The sequence below is a fragment of the Aphis gossypii genome, chromosome X, assembly GCF_020184175.1.
Source record: "Aphis gossypii isolate Hap1 chromosome X, ASM2018417v2, whole genome shotgun sequence".
Lineage (NCBI taxonomy): Eukaryota > Metazoa > Arthropoda > Insecta > Hemiptera > Aphididae > Aphis > Aphis gossypii.
Genome location: NC_065533.1, coordinates 20,977,617 through 20,998,106, shown reverse-complemented (window position 1 = coordinate 20,998,106; position 20,490 = coordinate 20,977,617). Strand labels below are relative to the sequence as shown.

At 25.6% G+C, this 20,490-nt stretch overlaps 2 protein-coding genes across 4 annotated transcripts; one reads left to right on the top strand and one right to left on the bottom strand.

The window, feature by feature from the left end:
* Nucleotides 1-1,159: 1,159 nt before the first annotated feature.
* LOC114129966 (uncharacterized) lies at nt 1,160-3,131 on the bottom strand. Its single transcript, XM_027994839.2, has 2 exons — nt 1,757-3,131; nt 1,160-1,678 (listed from the first exon to the last, which is right to left on the bottom strand). The coding sequence occupies exons 1-2, from the start codon at nt 2,662-2,664 to the stop codon at nt 1,546-1,548; spliced, it is 1,041 nt and encodes a 346-aa protein (XP_027850640.2). The 5' UTR covers nt 2,665-3,131; the 3' UTR covers nt 1,160-1,545.
* Nucleotides 3,132-6,156: 3,025 nt separating this feature from the next.
* On the top strand, nt 6,157-15,154 carry LOC114129962 (uncharacterized). 3 transcript variants are annotated; one of them, XM_050208059.1, is made up of 8 exons: nt 6,157-6,656; nt 6,780-7,015; nt 9,780-10,042; nt 10,131-10,248; nt 11,219-11,353; nt 11,511-11,756; nt 11,909-12,072; nt 14,562-15,154. In XM_050208059.1, the coding sequence occupies exons 1-8, from the start codon at nt 6,512-6,514 to the stop codon at nt 14,692-14,694; spliced, it is 1,440 nt and encodes a 479-aa protein (XP_050064016.1). In that variant the 5' UTR covers nt 6,157-6,511; the 3' UTR covers nt 14,695-15,154. The 3 variants fall into 3 exon arrangements, with proteins under 3 accessions (XP_050064016.1, XP_050064015.1, XP_050064017.1); XM_050208058.1 differs by having other exon boundaries at nt 14,553-15,154; XM_050208060.1 differs by having other exon boundaries at nt 6,158-6,656; nt 14,565-15,154.
* Nucleotides 15,155-20,490: the final 5,336 nt, after the last annotated feature.

The following is a 20,490-nucleotide window of genomic DNA, read 5'->3' as shown; positions in this document are numbered from 1 at the left end:
CACCTGCTTGTATTGTCTTCATTTTATGTACGTACAACATTGTTTAAAGCATATACATTTATTAAAGCTAACAGCATAAAATTGATCCCCTGAACAACAATTTGCCATGTTATATGTATGTAAGACAGAGACAACACATGGGAGTGTGATGTCTTGTTAAAAAATCATAGGCATCACAATATGATCAGTCTATAATTAAACAATATAACTGTATTTTATTATTTCAAAACAAATATAGATTGACCTATTCATTTTAAGAAGACAAAATAAGATAATATTTATATTTCAAAATGTTATGCATAGCTAGATTAATTTGAATCAGTAAGTATGTTGGAATAAGTATAAATGTTGTATTAAAAACATTAATATAAATAAAACTTTGAGATGAAAAATTAAAAAAAAAGCCTTATAATAATAATCTTAATTAAGGTAACAACATTTACAGACATTTACTTGAAAATCCATAATTTTTTCATAACTTATCTATAATATTGTACTTCAATCACATTAAAAGCTGACTTAATATTTAATTAATTTTGAAATAAAGTGTAACATAGTATCTTAATACATTAATGAACAATATATCAAAACAACAAGTTAAAAGACATAACACAATATAATTGATGTGGTATATAACATAGGTATGTAATCAATTTAACATACATAATACAATGTAAATTTATAAAAATTTATAACTTATGTATCTTAAAAGTAGGTACATAAATATAAATGTTTAATGCTATGTTCACACATAGAAAAATAGTAAAAAAAACACTTCATACATCAGACAATTAACAATATTTTTAAAACAACTAATTGTCTTAGTGTAAACACAACCTAATAAAACATTTTTGTAAACCAAATGCTTGCTGTTGTATTAAAATATCCTACCTGTCACTTTACTACTTCTTTCAAAATAACTATTTCAAATTATTTTTTTTATGAGAACATTGATTTTCTTAAAAATAATACATACGAATTTCAGAAAAACATTCAGTTTAAGAATATTAAATTTAAAAATTTTGCATCAAAAATATCTACTAAACAATTATAAAAAAATACACAACATTAGGTAACTTTTAATTATATATATGTTAATAAAAAGTAAAAACGTAAAAATAAAAATTATTTTTATAAACATTATTTTTTTTTTTATTTTTTATTTTTTTTTATTTTATATAACACGAAAAATGTATGTGTGTAAACAAATTAATTGGAAAGCATTTAGACACAAAAATTAATTTACTTTTAATACAAACTCAGTTGTTTGAACAAATAGTAGTTTGATTAGAATATTGTAATATGTATTTATTATTATATTTATATAATATATATGCTAAATTTTGTTCTTAAAAGAAATTAAAAATATAACAAAAGTAGTTTGCACGTCAATGCTTTCAAACGATTGATACCTATCGTTTTTATATTTTGTACTTTATCTGAAGAAATATCTCTATAGTTAAAAATGATTTATAGATAGTTTTCATATAATTATACATGGAAAATTCAAAATTACCCGCAGCGATTTTGGATGTCTCTAAATACTTAGATGCATTTGCAAAAACTGTTTACACAAGACCGCTTTTTCTCTGTTCGGATTGAAATGTTGTTATTGACAGCTTCAGAATTTTCTACTTGATGATCATCGGAGTTGACCGGTCCATGTTTATTTTCATACCTTTAAAAAAGTTCAATAAGCTTAACGTTAGTCAATATCTATGAGTGTATATTTCCTAAAAGTAAGTAAAATACATACTGGTAAACAGCTTCCTTTGATGATTTAACTTCTGGCAAAAAAAGTAGATCATTCATATTGTCCGCCAACAACGATAAAGAACTCAAAGAATCGGAAGATAATAATAATATATCTCGTAACTGCGGTGGTAGTTTTTTTAGCCACAAACGTTTTAAGTTATGTTCTAATAACTTATCATTCGTCAATTGTTTCATTTCATTTAAAAGAAAAGATGGATATTTATCTTCCAATTTTAAATCACTTACGATTTCCAAAAGTCTTTCTTGTCCAGATATTTTTTTGAGCAAATAGCTTTTAAAATACATGTACTTGTTGACCATACTCATGTTTTGAAATACGTCTAGAATACAACATAAAATATCGTGGTTGTTCAATTCTTGTTGAAGATCGTAGTACACTGTTAAGTCTTCATGTAAGTCCGCGGCCAACATTTTTAATTCAAATTGATTAAACCAACCTTTCGGATTTTTCACATTGAAAAGTGGTTGATTCGGCCGAATAATATGATCCTTAATGAATAATACTTCATCGATCGGTGTTTTTATCGACTCGATCGACATCATTCTTGGCCTAGTTGACGTAATTTTTAGCTCAACTGAATTAATTCTTGGCCTAGCCGATGTCATTTTAGAATCAATTGATGTAATTTTTGATTCGATCGGGGAAGCTGCTAGCTTGACCGACGTAATTATTAATTCAGTCTGTGTAATCTCAGACTTGGTCGATATAATTGCTGGTTTAGTCGGTGTAATTGATGGCCTCGCTGTTATAATTTGCTGTTTGTTCGATTTTATCGTTGGCTTGTGCACTTTAATTGTTGGCGAAGTTGGTGGTTTTGTAGATAGATGCGTCGGTGTAATTGTTGACTCTATTAATGTAATTTGTTTTTCATTACCGTTGTTCATCATAGAATTAAATTATAAATTATTATTATAGAAAAAATTACTACAAAATATTGAAAATTGTATCAAATTAAATTTAAGCTAAACTACAATCGCGCGTTAACAAAGATAAGAACGTAATATTAAAAAGTTAAAACGCACGAATACTCGGAGATAGAGAGACTGCGCTTGTGCAAACTGCAAACAGCTTATTCAACCCTCTTATTCAACTCCACTCTATCCTCGTTCCCTGACAATCAATATTTACGAGTATTACGCCGGAAACGCTTTCACGCTACTTACCTATACATAATCATAATATAGACTATAGATAATAAATAACAACTGTCGTCTGTCAACTGCAAATATCGAATCAACGTCAATACGGTAGACATTTGACGATTAGTAGGAGGGATGTGTTTATAACTTAATATTTCATCTTCCACTAACACGTACCTATAGATATAATTTTAACTTAAAAAAAAAAATCAAGAAAAATAAATTAATATACAATCCACAAAATTATTTTGTTATTATAATAAACAATTTCATGCTATATCTGTAATACCTACTTTAGCTAGTTATACTATCATAATAGTCACACACTCACACCGTTGCTGTACAAGACTTAATTTAGATATTTATTATGAAAATGTCAAGGTTTTTTGGATAGTAGTTTGTCTTAGCTTCTCGTAATTATTTAACTTAATTCCCATAATAGGTACTTGCTGTAAATCATAAATTAAAAACACTTTTATATAAGTAATATAATAATATACTATTATAGTATAATAATACATAACAAATAATATAATAATAATAATAATAATAATTAATATAATAATATATTATTGCAGTATGAATAATTATTTTTTATTTAATTTATGTTAATTTAAAAATAAAAAAAAATTAATACGTCGAATTAAATTAATTAGGTAAATAAAATAAATAAATCTTCTATAATATTATGCAATAATAGCCTATAGATTAAAAATATTTTTAAAATATAAATAATTGGTATGTATACATAATGCCTATAGATAACTATATTATACTACTATACTTTTCTATATGCGTTACTATTTCACCATGTTAAAGGTAGGTACTGTTATAGTATAGATAACACTAAATTTAAAATAAGCATTACAAATTCTTTTAATTAGTACCTAAGAGGTAGTATCGTAGAGATGATGAAAGCTTTACTTAAATTAAATATTATTAGTCCGTTCTTTCTAAGTTGATTGAATATTTCTAATGTAAGCCCCGATCTTCTATAGGCCTACTTATTTTTTTAAGTTGTTAAATATTACGTAGTTTTACAAAAATCATTTGGTCGCTGCCATTTAATGTGTTACTTATTTTATGTACGATTCTGAACTATACATTATTCAACTTACAAAAATAAATATTATGTAAGTATATTACGAATATATAGATAGTATTTAGAAAATGTATTTGTTTTATAATTAATATTTTGAAGGGGTAACCGAACAAAGGCAAAAAAATTTACGTAAAAGTTTTTACGTAGTATAAGACGTGTATCAGTGTATATGTGTCTGTATAGTTTATATAGTATATAAAGTATAGGTTATATAGGTAAACAATGTTATGTTCATATCCGTTCTTCATTTCAAATAATTGAATAGTTATCGAACAATAGTTCATAGTTGCAATAACTAATCAATTATAACCTAGCTCGAAATATTCCATTTTGTTACTGATTGAATCTTCTGGTATAGTGATTAATGGAATATCCAAATCACTTGAGCTTTCTTTTTTACCAGTAATATTTTTGAAATATTTCAATTATTAAAATAACTATATCTATGTATTATAATGTATAGATTATTAAACACGTGTCACACAGAGCTTTGTGTTTCATTTACGTATTTATAAGTTTATCGAAAAATCAATTCATGCAAAACTTTTTTTACACCAGATTTACTGAAAAATATAAATAATAAAAAAAGCATGAGTACGAATAAATTATGAAAATATAATAACATAAATAACCACAGTCCACAATTAAATCACGTATAAATCCAGATGATTCAGCATACCTTCATTACATTAAAATAAAAATTCAATTTATTACAATGCATAAACATAAAACTATTTTTATGTTAATAGTTACTTATTTTTGATCATATAAGACACAATGTATAAATACAAAATCCAATTTTTTAGGTCTTAATGCCAATACATTGATGAATACTGATAAACTAATAGACGAAAATGATTACAGTTTATTTATAACCATATATAAAATTAACATAATCATATGTTATGTTATGTGTATGTCTTATGAGTTTTGACCATGAATTAAGATATACAAGTATAGGTATTAAGTAGGTATATCTTAGTTCGTGCTTATGACTATGTTTATAACGGGTATCGGGCAAATTGTTCTACAGAAACAGAATAGGTGTAATTTTAACTATTCAGAATAGTCTATTTTGTAGTGGTTTCACAGAATAATTACTAATTACTAATTACCAGGGCTAGGATTTATATGCAACAGCATGTTTTTTTTGCGACTTCTGATTATTGATTTTGTCAGTAATTTCCACGAATCACCTTATGATGAGATAGATGGTGGTGTTTTTATTTTGCATGTTTTTGCATATTTTGGATAAAATGCATATTATTGCATATATTGAATAAAATAAATATTATTGCATACTTCGATTAAAATAATGCGAAAAATTCATGTTTTATTGTATATTTCGTATTTAATTCATTTATACTTGACAATTTAAAAATATGTTGTCGTAGCATGTAACACTTTTGAATGTGAATTATAAATTTTATTTCTAAATTTTTTTATTTTATTTTATTTTTCAACTAGGTACATTATATTATAAAGAACAGACAATTTTTTTTTTGTTACTATATTTTTGTTTTTATCTTATAAAAATATTCTATCCACACTTAATTATTCAATGAGGCTGGTTTCATAATTAAAAAAAAAAAATAATATTTTTCTAATTTAGTAGCTTATTAATTATTATATATTTATATGTTTATTGTAATTGTCGAAACTAATGGTTCAGACAAATTTTCTTAATAAAAAAAAAAAAAAAATCTTATAAAAATTTAAAAGCATATTTTTGCATATTTTGGTAAATAAAAAACATAGGTATTTTACAATTTTTTATTGCATACAAATCCTAGCCCTGCTAATTACTAATAATATTACTCTATGAGTGGTTTCCCAAGTTAACAGCCCAAAAATAAACTTAAATTATTTTTTTGATTCTAAAGGCACCTTAACGATTTCCAACTGGCAAGTAGCAACTAAACAGGATTTGAAATATAAAATATATGCTAAAAAAAAATCAAAAAAAATCAATAATTTACCTATTGTGCGTTTCGACGAACACCGTAATGGATCAGGAATACTGTTGCTGTATTGGACGGACTAGCAGTTGGCGACAACTAGCCGAAAATACGGATTGGCACCAAATACATTTTGATAACAGCATTAATCAATGATAACAGTAATGATTTTCGTTTTTCACTATCACACATTCACACACGACGTCGTTTTGGCGTTCGTAGTTCGTATGAGCTACAAAAGATTATCAATTATTATTCTCGACTTCTTAAAAGCGTTAATATGACGCGCGAATCGCGCCGATAACTCCTCGACTTATCTGCTCGACAGCAGTTCGTCGCGTTTCGTCGAGACGTCAGCCCGACTGTGCGAACATGCGTCTCTCGAGTACCGACCTACCGTGCACCGGAGCAGTGTAATTGTCGCGTTCGTCGTCTTTACTAACGATCGGCATAGTACGTCTGCGACATTGGCCCGTCCGTGTGCTTTTGAGTGTGCTCCGCAAGTCTTGGTACATGGTATTAAGTCGACCTAACAATGGCATTGAATCCGTCGTCTGCCAACGATCACACGGTCAACAAAGTGGCCGTGTGTTCGGCGATTTTTGCCGGTTTTGCGTACGTGGGATATTCTGTTGCCAAGAACGCGTTCGGACGACGTTTGGGCAGGAAGAGCGACGACGGTGAGTTCACGCCCGGTCACATTGTCCAGGACTGCGATCTGTTGACGGCCGAGACTGCCTTACTACTCTTATCCATTTATGCGTCGATTTCTCTTTAATAACCCACAAATGTTTCCTTTTTAGGGTACCATCATGAAGACCAACGTCTGTATTTTCGTCGTCTGTCCCAGACCACACAGACCGACGTCTTACTTGGTAACTTGGACAATTCAGACACCAGTCGTGTGTTCCTTCGACCTATGACCGTCCAACAAAGAATTAAAGAGCTTAATTTACGGGCAAGAATGTTTGCTGACACTATGATTGCTATTCAGACACCTTCAAACAAACATTCCTTACACGGACCTAGGAGCTTACAGGTTTATATTTATTTACACGTAGTATTTATTTTGTTAAAATTACATGACCAATTTAAGTAATGTGAGTACCTATGTTTAAGGATAATATAGGTATATTGATAGAGTTAAAGGTACTTTCCTATTGTATAAAACCACAATTATTATTGTGATAAACTGATAACCATCATCATGACTACCATAATCTTAACAATATTCACATGCCACACTTTAGTGCTCAAATTTACAATTACTTATCATTTAATTAATTTTTCATTGTATTAACTCACTTGTTAAAGTAGTTTAGCAGCCCACTCTGATTTTGATATGCTCATCATTAGGGCTCGGATGTTGTTGCACCAAAAATGTTATAAAATTTTTTGCATTATTGCTGTGAAAAAAACCCAAAATTGCAATTAAAAAATATTTTGTACCAAAAAAATTAAAAAAATATATTAACAAATTATTTTATGAAATGGATTAAGTCATTTTATTAAGTAATATTATAAAGTTTTATTAGATAGGTTTTAAACGAGTAGATAATAAAAAAAATTCAAATTCAAATTCTCGTCAGTTGTCATTAAAAATCTGGTAAATTGTCCGGTCTTCTTATTTTTTCAGAAATTTACAAATAATTTTATCAAAATTTAAAACTTTTTATTTAAACTATTTTTGATTTTTTTTTACTAATTAAATGGTTTTTCCAGTTACTGTTGACGACGACGGTCAAATAATCCGTCAGGAGTCACAACCAACAAAGCCCGACATAACCATAGATTAAACCTGTATAATCTAACAAATAAAAGTAAAAACACAAAAAACTACATAAAATTGTATTGAAAATAACGACAATCAACAAAATTGCATTAATGTTGAAAAAAGGTCAAAAATTGCAAAAGTTGCACTTAAAATTTTTTATATATTAATTGGTACTCGTTTGAAACAAATTTATAACCTACTTAGCAATGAATCCGAACAATAGAAAAAAAGTTGCAAATGCAACAACATACGAGCCCTACTCATCATAATTAAAAATAATATGAAATCTGTTTTTTTTTTTTAAATTTATTTTTGTTCATTATATTTTATTACTTTAGGACTAGGATTTATATGCAACACTATTTTTTTTTTTGAAACTTCTAATTATTGCTTTTATCAGTAATGTCTACGATACAACTTATGATCATATAAATGGTTGCATATTTTTACAAAATGCATATTATTGTACACTTGTATATTTTGAATATTATGGATATTATTGAATTTTTCAAAAAAAAAAAAAAACACAAAAATTGATGATTTATGGTAGGTAAATTTTGTTACGAAATTTTATTAAATATAAACAGAGGCACATTTGGAAAATTTGCGCCCTGAGGCAACATATTTTTGCCGTCTCTACCCCCCCCCTCCAAAATGAAAAAAATAATTTTTTTTGGTTCATTATTTTGTGTCATTTTCAATATTTAGGATTTCCAATGCATTTAATCTTTCCTATTTTATACGAGTATATTTGATTGTAAATATGATTTTACTTCTTTTAGAGCTGAAAAAGACCATTCAGTGTTTGGTAGGTACCTAAAATTATAAATTTTAAATTACAAATGTAGTATGTGTATAGTGTGTAGACATTATTTTTTAATAAATATATACAAAAACTGCTGCCCTTGTAAATCTGCCACCAGGGGTAACTTCTCCCCCTTTATCCCCCTTAAATGCGCCATTGCAAAAATAATAATAATAATAATAGTATAAGAACATATTATTATGGTCTTAAAAAAGATCATTAAGTTTTGAAAACCTAACCTAACCTTACCATGTAATTTTTTCATATAATACATTTAAATAGTGATAATAGTTGAGACTAAAAATAGCATTATTTTATTAATTTTAAAACATATTTTTTTTTGTGTATATTTATTTTTGGTGCATATATAATATTAATGGCATACTTAACAATTTTTTATTGATAGTCTGTAATTATAGGAAAGTGGCAGATTTTAATAGTCTTGGAAAACAGGATTGTAATGTTTCACAAATTAAGATAAACTCATATAGTAGGAAAGTACCAAGTTAAATATGTTATTTTAATTTCTTCTCTTTCATTGTTTAATTTTTATGAGATTCCTTAACTAGTTAAATGATATGAACATCTTTATTTTTAGTATATTAACGGTTTTCAATAAAAAAAGTACACATTTATTTATTTTTATTGATAACTTAATGAACTACTTTTATTTAAGTTATTTTCTATAGATACATATTTTTAATATTTTGTCAATATAAACTTTTAAAAAGTATTTAGAATAAATTCTTGAAACGTATAAAAAATGTATTCTAAAAATGTATTTAAAATAAATACATTTAAAAATTCATATTTTCAGAAAAACGCATGATATTTTTGTATTAAATTAAATGTTTAAGATTATACTTTTGTTTTTATTTCAAGTTAACATAAGCTAGAGAATTGATTATCCCCTAACTTATATACCATTGATTATTATTTATTAGTCTTTATATACATATTTATTATTTAAATATATAATTATTATATTTTTAAAATAAACATAAAGCACAAAAATTATTGTTTATAGGAATAAATTGTTTACTTTAAAAAAAAAATATATATATATATATATTCAGAATTCAGAATTTAAAGTAATTTATTTTAAATACTATCCATATCTAATAAAATATATATATTATATTGTAATAATTCAATAAAATTTTGAATATTTTACTTAAAAAAAATAAGTCAATGTAGTGTTAAAGTTTTTTTTTTTATGTTTAGGCGTCACCATGGAATTCACCTAGAATAATGAGTCCTGTAGATATGTCTAGACATATACTAGGAAGTCGGTCTACAGAAAACTTGAGACTGTGTGATAATTATGCTTTGGAATCAAATTTTGGCACACCGTTAAGAAGAAAAAGTTCTAACAGATCATTAAGAAGAAAATCTCCGCAACCAGGTGAACACAGACTTTCTGTAAGCCAGTCTAATCAAGAAATGGAAGAATTTGAAAAGATTAACCAACCATCTTTGTTGAATAGGTAATTATTTTGCATAAATGAATTTTTTATAAAATAATAATTTTAATAGATAACTAATATCTAATTTTAAAAATTCTAATTTTTTAAGACCTATGGAACCGAATGAAGCTAAAAATTTATTATTATTGATGGGATCCAGAGATACTCAAGTACTTGAAAAAGTACTTGTGACTGTTAGTAATTTAGCTACATTTACTCCAAACCAAGTACGTGTATTACCTATATCTTATATTTTATAAAACTCCTTAATATAATATAATAAATTATATTTCTCTAATTAGTGTTTTTAGTTTAGTAGAATAAATATACGTAAAAATACTTTTACTATAAAAGTATACTTTTAATACTTTTACCTTTTCTACATTTTTAACTTGTTTGTAAATGCCTAATTTAAATGTATACATATATATATATTTATAATTTATAATAATTTAAATGCGAAATACAATATTATTGTTACCACACACAAAGTTTTAAATTTTTCAATTGAGGTATTTAGAATAATACAATTAAATAAAAATTATATTTTTGTAAAACAAAGTGAGCCATGAAGATAAATCATATATTACTTTATTTGGCTATGGACAAAATACTTCAATTTCTTATGTAACTAAAAAAACTCATGAAAAATTAATATTATTTGTTCAAGTTACTGCAACTTTCTCAATAGCATATTATTAGCTCATCATAGCTGTATTTTCAACAATGATATGTAATTATTAATTATTTATAACATCATAATATTTAATATTACAAACATGTATATTGTATACTATGAATTAATAAATCACATTATAATTCTTTGAATATTGATTCTACTCTAACTCGTGACAGTATAAAAAATTTACTATATAATCATATTATTAAAATCTAATACATTCTAAAAAAAAAAAAGAAATTGAAATATATAATAATTTTATTAACAGTTTTATTTTTGTGTAAAACTCAAATACATATTATAAAAACTTGCTTTTAGTAAACTTATAAATTATTGATAATTTCTATATATTATATTTGTTATAAAATTAGATCTTCTTTATTTTTATATAATATATATATATAAATTAATTAAGAAAGTTTTATTACAATCCTAATATTATAAGATTGTAATAAAATTGAAAATCGATTAAAATAAAAAGTTTTCTTAAATAATAAATTTGTTATTTTTATTTTTAGGAAGTAATGAGAGAAGCTGGTTACTTGAGCCAACTTCAACAGTTGATTTATCATCCTGAAGAATCTGTTCAAATAACTGCTCTTGTAGCATTAGGAAATTTGGCTTTAAACAAAAATAATTCAAAAGAAATGAAGGTTTGATTAAAAAATGGAAATTTAAAACTATATTAACTGATTTTTATTATTATATATTAAAACCATAACCTGAACTAATTATATTGATATCTATTTTTTATATTTATTATTACTATATTAATGAGTTTACTGAATAATTAGTTAATTTAATTTATAGGAGACAATACCCATGTTATTGGCCTTAATGAAAATGATGGATTCAGATGAGATTATTTACAATTGCTTATCCACTTTGACTAACATTGCAGTATTCCATATGTGGCATAGTGAATTGCAACCGGCTATACATACTTTATATGGCTTACTTGAGAGTCAAAATAACAAAGTTGTTCTTCAATGTTTAAAACTATTAATCAACTTATCTTGTAATGATGATATGATTCCTCACCTTTTAGGAGGACAGGTATATTATTTATTATTAATAATTTAATTGCTCTATTTATTTTGTATACTTAAAATAGCTTGTGAAATGGATTTGTTTTATTCAATCACTTATAATATTAAAAATAAACATTATACATATGGTATTAATATATATTGTTTCTATTATATTAGGCTCCCAAAAAACTGTTGTCCATGTTGCAATTAAATGAAAACGAAGATATTCTACTTAGAGTTGTAACATTATTCAGCAATCTTACTGATGCTGTAAAAGCAATGGAATTGGATCCTGTTTTAGATTTGCCTGTAGAAGATAAAGCTGCAGCTCCGGATACTATGTAAGTGTAAAAATTAATTCAGGTTTTATATACTTATATGATAAATTATAATTAATCCTTATTAAATATTTTTCTAAATTCTGAGCACAATGAGAATGTATTGATTTTACCAATTGTGTTTTTTTTTCTGTGTCTAAATACTCCAGAAGTAGTTAATTTAATGTTTTGATTTTAAAGTTTGATAGTGGTTTTGAACAGGTCAAAATTAAAAATTTTTAGTAGTATAGTTTCCCAGTTTTATAATAATTAGGAAAAACGGAAATTTTTAAGCATATACTATAATATTGTTATTAATAAAATAATTGTTTTGTTGTAATCTACTGTCAGTACTGTCACTTTATTTCTCTAATAATGTAGATAGTAGTTATCTCAGTTGTTAATCTTCCTTTTTTTGCTCACTACTTATAGTTATAGGTAGGGCTAGGATTTATATGCAATAAAAAATTGTAAAATATGCATTTTATTTACCAAAATATGCAAAAATATGCAAAAACAAATTTTTATTATTTCTAGAGTATTATTATTTATCATAATTCAAAATTTTATTATTATTACATTAAAATATTAAATATTAATTTGTATTATATCATTATTACATGCTACTATAATGTGTTGTTTCAATAATTTTCAAATACAAACATCCAGCGATTTGAACGTAAAATAGATTTATACTGACTAAAACTCCTTTCCACATCACACGAGGTTATTTGTGCATATTTTAAATAATGCGATTTATCCTGGAGTTAATCAATATCGATTTCTTAGTTAGATAATATTTATACTTTATATTTACAATAATTCGACGGATAAACCAAAAATTATCGATTTTATGAAAAAAACACCATTTAAAATTAACAATAAATTATAAAAATTTGAAAATTTAAGTTAAAAAAAGTCAAAATTCCAAAAATCTATAAATATGCAATTATATGCATTGTGTTCAAAATATGCAAAAATATGCAAAAATAAATTGGTTCTATTTAAACGAGAATAAGCCAAATCGTGGACAAATCTGACAACCATTAAATTTGGACTTAAGGAAAAAAACATGCAAATGCATATAAATCCTAGCCCTAGTTATAGGTAAACTAAGTTGTATGTTCCTTCTTTTACCGAATGAAGAAACTTGTTTTATTTTTTAATCTTTAGTCCATTTATTAATACGTTTATAGTATAGATCATTGATTTTCAAATTAAGTGACGTGGCACACTAAGCATTCATTATGTGGTTTTTTGAAAAAAAATATTATTATTAATGACCAATTGTATAGAATTGTGATCTACGAAAATAGATGCATTCAATCATCATGTATCTATTATATTTACATATTAATATATCACCAGTTTGTAGGAAGTAAACAATCGAGATAAGCTATCTTAGATAACTATTGAACTATAAAATTAATAGGTATTATTATTAGTCCTATTATAAATTATATGTCCTATATTATATATGACTAGTTAGTATATCCATTGCAGCCGATTTGTACGATTACAACATATTCGTAATGTAGTTTGTCTCGTAGTACCAGCACACAAATATTTTTTTAACATATTTATGATATTCATTTACTTATAACCATAATTATTATCAGATGTGTACTTCATTCTCTTGACATCCACGTATTTCTAATTAAATTATAAAAAATAATTTAATTCATCTAATTTAGTGCAAAAAAAAAGTCGGAAGTGCTGGACCAGATACATACCAATGTAAAATTCATGTTTAATATAATATTATATTATTATTTTTACTAATAAATAGAATGTATGTATGTGTATGTCTACACCAGGGGTTTCCAACCCATGGTACACGGAAGATTTGTAGGTGATACACAAAGAAATTTTAACTTAAAGATTTAACTAAAAATTGAGATTTTTTTAGTTTCATAAATATCAAATATTAAAAAATGTTAAGAAATTAATAAAAATAAAAATATATGTTAAAAAAAATTTGATTACTAATTTAGTTTTAGAATTGAGGTGGTCTGGTGGTACTAATAAGTTGTATTGATTATAGAAGTATCTAGTGGTACTCGATGATAAAAAGGTTTGGAACGAGGTCTTTACAATCCATAGTCAAATCTATTGCACTCATGGACTAATGATTTTAAAATTTGGTACCAACATAAATAATTCTATACAGCTATACCAAAGAGCGGGGGACCTATTAATCCTACCAGTTGGTGCCACCAACCAATTTTTGTTTGTGATCATCCTATTTTTTTTCTTAATTTAAGTAGAAAATACATTTACATTTGACCTATTTTTGTAACTAATCTTTTTGGAAATAATAACTCTAGTATAGAAAACTATATAAAAATAGATATATTTTAAATAAAATTTACATACTTACACAACAGATAATATGCATAATATATTAACAATACAATAAGTATATATACATACTTATTACTAATACAATATGATTAGTTTTTACACAAATAATAAAATGTAAATGTAAATGATTTATATATCAGTTTGTTTAGCAGGTATGCCAACATTTATGGTGTTAATGTGGTAGAGAAAATACGCACAAAAAGTTTAGTATTGATGAAGCAGCATAAAAATGAAGAAATCAGAGTGCGTGCACAAAAAATCTATAACGCTTTATCTGACTAATTTTATGTTGTAAACAATATAATTTTTTACTAAGTTAACAACATAACATTCCGATAGTATTTGAGTTTTTATTTATTGTTTAAAAAAACTTATCAACGAATACCTTGTTAAAAAGTAAGTTGCATTACTAGGTTTATAAATATTATACATTATTGAAACAAATCAACATTCTATTTAAAATATTTTAATTAGTAATTTAATATATTATAGAATAGTTTTTATCACCTTTTATTATTATCACTGTTGTTAATAAATAATAGCAATAATTGTGTGGTTTGCTATTTTATTAGGAATTAATGAGTTCCTAGAAATAAAATAATTGTACTTTTTATGTAGTGCCATACATAGTTGTAATTAGAATTTATTTTATCAAACAGCACTTATGAACATTTTTATCAGTGTTTTGTTACCATTTGACTAACTAGTGACTAAAAATACATACATAATTTAATCCAACAAATTGCATGTATTATAAATATTTAATATACCTATCGTTTTGCATAAATAGTGTAATTTCTCATAAGATTTCTATGTATTAAATTCCTATTTTAGAATACATCATATTATACTAGAAATATTTCTGTAAGCATGAATTGATTATTAATTATTAATTTATAGATTTGAAACTATTAAATAACTTTTAAATATGATTTTACCAAGTTTGTTATGATGTTTAATGTATATGCTATTTTAAATAAAATATATAATGACAGAGTTTGATTTTAAAAAGCTTTCTTTATGATAATTTCTAGTACAAAAACCACTAGACTTTTATTTTTTTTTTTCATAAAACATTTTTACTTGACATCTGTTTTAAATATGTTGTTACTATTTTTGTATTCGATAACATTATATCCACGTTATATGTTTAAATTGTATACAACAAATAATATTAATAAGCTTCAAATGCACTGTTTGTCTATTATAATCAACCTGATTATTATTATTATTGATGTTAGAAATAAATTATTATTTATTTTTCAATAATGTTATATAAATAATTATGTTTCATGTTCATAAATATATGTTAAAAAAATAATAATTACTAAAAAAATATGTGTTTTATTATTGTTTATATTAAAGTTTAGAATCTAGACTACATCTGGTTATAAATCTACACTTTTTTTTCAGAGTGCTAGTCCATTTCAAGGTTATGGGTTATATATTTTATGGTTAACTAAAAAATATTGCATATTTGTAAACAATACAAAAATTCTGTTTTTTTTTTTAAATATATACCATGTTTTGAACAAAAAACAGAATACTATACAACAGTATATTATCCAATACAAATTTACTTATAGATTTTTAATTAAGCTATGTATTTTTTTGTGTTTAAAATTTCGTTTAAGTGCAGAAAATTTACTTCATCCTTGAGGCTGAGATAAATTTCTAGTAGCATATTTGACAAAAATGTTTGCAATTTAAAAGTAAAAAAAGGGAAAAGTGAGTAATTTCAGTGCTGTATAGTAGGAGTCAAATATACCTAGTCATTGAGTACCTGAGTCCTTAATGACTTTAAACTTAAATGAATATGATTAAATCAATGATAAATCATATTGTGTACTATGTACCAACTCGCCAGGTTAGAGCGGATCTGTTAGCCTATTTTGTAAATAAATAGCTACTAATTATTACAGCAATTTATTTTACTATTAGTAAAATGGTATAAACTAGGTAATTGGACAAAATTAATCTTAATGACTCGAAAGCGTCATAGTCAATATAAATTTCAATAATATTCATAAACTTTAAATCCTTAAAAAAAATTTTTGAGTTTTTACAACAAAAATTTTTAAATTATTTTTTAATTAGATAAAATACATAAATATTACCTGAAATGTTGACTTTCAAATATTTATAAGAAAATCAAATTTATATATTTTATTTAGATTTATAGTCTCAGGATAAACTATTTATGAGGACTCGTTTTGCATTTTTAAATTTTCACTATACAAATTAAAACCTAAGAATATCTAAAAATATTTAATAAATTTCTGAGATTTTGACTAATCTTATCAACATTTGAACTTAAATTATTATTTAAAAATATTGTGCCCATGAATCTTAAATATTTTTTAATGACTATAGTAAAATGTATAAAGAATCCTGGTGTACATTTTAAAATTGCTTAACCTAGCAAAAATATTTTTTGATTATTTTGAGATATTAAAAAATAATAATTAATAAATGTAGGTATGCTTCTTAATCAAAAATCCCATAAATGTATTTCCTTCATAAGTCTTACTCATAATAATTAAAAATTATCTAAATAGGTATATTTGCATTTTGCATAACTAATAACTAAATACAATTGTACTAAAATCAGTATTATTTGTTATTTAATCAATTTCTATGTATAGCGAGAATTCAAATCCCGGGATAGGTAGTTGAAACAGCTGCCATAGTATATTAGAGAATTCTACAAGTAGTACATAAATAAATAACCAAAGGTTGTAGAAAAAATAAGAAAAAAATTTACCGAAAATTTAACGTAAAATTAAAAATTATGGTAGTTATCGACTAAATGCATATCTAGTGTATTGTTTACGCTACTTAAACTGCACTATGGACTCTGGACAGTAATACTATAGCTACTATTCTTACGGTTCAAATAAACATTTAATGGTTCAATATCGAGCTAAAAAGGCTTCTAAACACTATTTAGTGGCCTCATGATCAGTGATGTATTTGAGGTATACGGCGTATACTTACTTCTCAAGTTTTTTTTTCAGCGATATGCAGGTATAGCCCCGTATACCTAAAAGAATTTTCGGTGATAAAAACAAAATGTTCTGTATATTTATAATTTTTATTTCCCATATAGTATATTATTTTACAATATTTTAGTATTATAATATTATTAGCTGATTATCAAAACACATTTTGAGAACCAATAACCAATATTAGATAGTAGATACCGATATAATAGGTTTTATTATGTCTATTTTTGACTCGTTATGTTTATAAATGTATAATATTAATAATTATTATGTATGATAATTATGTATACATGTATATTATTGTATATGAGTGTGTGACTATGTGGGTATGACATGATATAAGTGTATGTAAAATGTATAATATTCTCTGTAGTTAAATTCTGATTCGTTTATATTTCAATTAAAATTATTAAAATTATTTAGAAAAACTATCGTCTACAATTATTATATACAGCAATCACTAATCACATAAGTTTACAAGTTTACTGGCAGTTAGTAACTGTTCTAATTAACTACCTACTAATTGTTTTTAGTTCTTCGTTGGTCAAAGTGACAAACCTGTGCGAGAGCTACAACTGAGTGTGAACTATTCACGAATCTTGTGAAATTTTTATTTTAAATTAAAATGAACAAATTTGTCATAAGAAAATCAAATATTCAATTAGTTTGCTTACTTTGTAGTTTTTATGGTTAATTTTGTGATATGTGAGTAACAAAATACAATTCTCAATATTTGGGATAAAATACCTACTCAACATTTTTAGTGCATATTTTGACTATTTTGGTTTTAAAGACCATAGTATGTTAAATTTTAAGAGTTTTTTAAAATAAATAGGCATTTTGTGGTTTAATATGTTTATGTTTTTTATTCAGTTAGTTGTTGAAAAATACTTGTATAATATTGTAATCTGATAATTAGATAATTTGGTTGTTGTTTATTTTCTTCGAGCGAATCGGGAAAAATTTTTTTTTGATTTAATTTTAGTTAGGTATAATATCATTGACACCTAAGATCTAAAAAGCTTATACCCATGAATATTTGTAGCAATACACCACTGCTCATGAGCATAGACCATTGTTGGTTCATTCTATTATAGACTATAGTTAGTCATTAAATATTTAAATTATTACATTTTTTATGCAACCCGAAAAACTTTGTATTTCTATTTATTCTTACTTGACAATAACATCTACACAAGTAGAATAATTTCATTCTTTTCCATGATGGTGGACTTCTGTTGACTCGTAAAAGCTTGACGGTCATACGGTCATTCGAAAACGGAAAGTATTATAAATTGGGAAGGCGGAAAAGGTTTTAATCGTGTACCTATTTATATTTTATCGATTTAGAATAACCAATTAAAAAACATAAAAATACATTTTTAGTCATGCCTATATAAAGTTTAATTTTTATTTTTTGATAACTAGACGAGTATGTAAAATTGTAAAATATTAAAATGATAATATATTCTTTGAATGCTCATAACTTACTTAAAAATTGAAATTTCGTAAAAAAAAACTAACAAGAGAACACGATCAAATAACACAAAATTGATTCTACTGAACACAAATATTATATGATGTACACTTGTACATTAAGACGGATACAATATATGCTGTTGTACGTCTTCTTAATAAAAATACTTGTCGAAATAGTGTAGTTTATAAAATAACTAGAAGAAATAACAAATAATGACTCAAAAACTAAGAATTGCATGATATTATATAATACAGGTAAAATATATAGAATTAAATTTCGGTTTTGCTCTTCTCTATACGACTATACGGTCTCTAAAAAAAATAGCAATAGATACACGTTCGAATGGTTTATAATTTTATTTTTTATTTAACTCGGTCATATAAAAATACACATATCCCAGTGTAGTGGCTAAATAATTTTATCGATTGACTGAAAAATCTTTTCGTCTCCTCTCATCTGCAGGTCTCTTACGCAACCACCCTGTTGTTGGCTGTCGTGGCAGCTGCTACGTCGATGGAATTCCAAAAGTCCACCGCCGCTGCCGCACCGTTACCTGTACAATTACCAACGCAATTAAAATATTGTCAATAACGATAATGTTCCTATCTTTAAGTTTATTAATAATAGATGATTACACTTTAATATTTAAGTTAAGTACGTCAAATTAAAACTTACATTGCTTTGGTTACACTGTGCAGGTTGTAACAATAATAATTATTGGCTTTTGTGTGATGTTGACTTACCCGTGGCTAAATAACTAATAAACTAAATAATGGTTACCTACCGAAATCAGCGAAAGCAGATGATGGTAGGGCAGCGCCTTAGGTCGGAACGAAGATTTTTTTACTTAGCTTTGCGCCGCGAGCCATTTGAACCGCGATGAACCGACGTCGTGTTTCCACGATATAATATTTCAAGCTCAAGGTAATTCATCGCAGTTCTTGGTACCTCTTATACTCGTATTTTCACTATTTATTTTAGGTGCATTACGCCTTGCCACAGCTGAATACCTGCAACAACGAGTAGGCTATGTGATGTGATACACGATATTTTATACCTATGATGCCAACGGCTCGAGTCGGTGACCTTACTCATTATTTCAGTACAATATAAAATATTATGTGTAGGTACCACGATATTGATATCTGTTGGATATAATATACCTGTATTACGGTGAACCAAAAATGGGAATAACTTGACTCAAAATGTTTAGGAACAAAAAATAAAGTGTAGGTAGTATCTAAACTTAAATTAGGTACTTAAAGCTAGTAACGTCATTGTAGATTTAATTATTTTCATAATAAGTATAGGTACAAGTTTTATTTTTAAAACATAATCATTCTAAATATCTACTACATGTCTACATGTTATTTTGCGTAGGTAGGTATTTACAAGTTTTGGTACCTACATGTTTTTTTGCTCAATCACAATCGCAGCTTTATTAATAACAATGGTTGGATAGTAATTTGTGAACCTTTTTATTGAGCGCTGATGATTGAGAACTATGCTTAAGATGCATTTAAGGTGATTAGTGGTTACCTTCTATTTAATTTTAACTTAAATTCTTCAAATAATGGTCATGATAATGACTAA

Excerpts from the sequence above, each read along its gene's own strand:
- LOC114129966 (XM_027994839.2), bottom strand. The coding sequence starts at position 2,664 with ATGATGAACAACGGTAATGAAAAACAAATTACATTAATAGAGTCAACA. Across the intron at positions 1,679-1,756 it reads TCAAAGGAAGCTGTTTACCA|GTATGAAAATAAACATGGAC; the intron begins GTATGTATTTTA and ends ACTTTTTTAAAG.
- LOC114129962 (XM_050208058.1), top strand. The coding sequence starts at position 6,512 with ATGGCATTGAATCCGTCGTCTGCCAACGATCACACGGTCAACAAAGTG. Across the intron at positions 10,043-10,130 it reads CAACCATCTTTGTTGAATAG|ACCTATGGAACCGAATGAAG; the intron begins GTAATTATTTTG and ends TAATTTTTTAAG. Across the intron at positions 11,757-11,908 it reads CTCACCTTTTAGGAGGACAG|GCTCCCAAAAAACTGTTGTC; the intron begins GTATATTATTTA and ends CTATTATATTAG.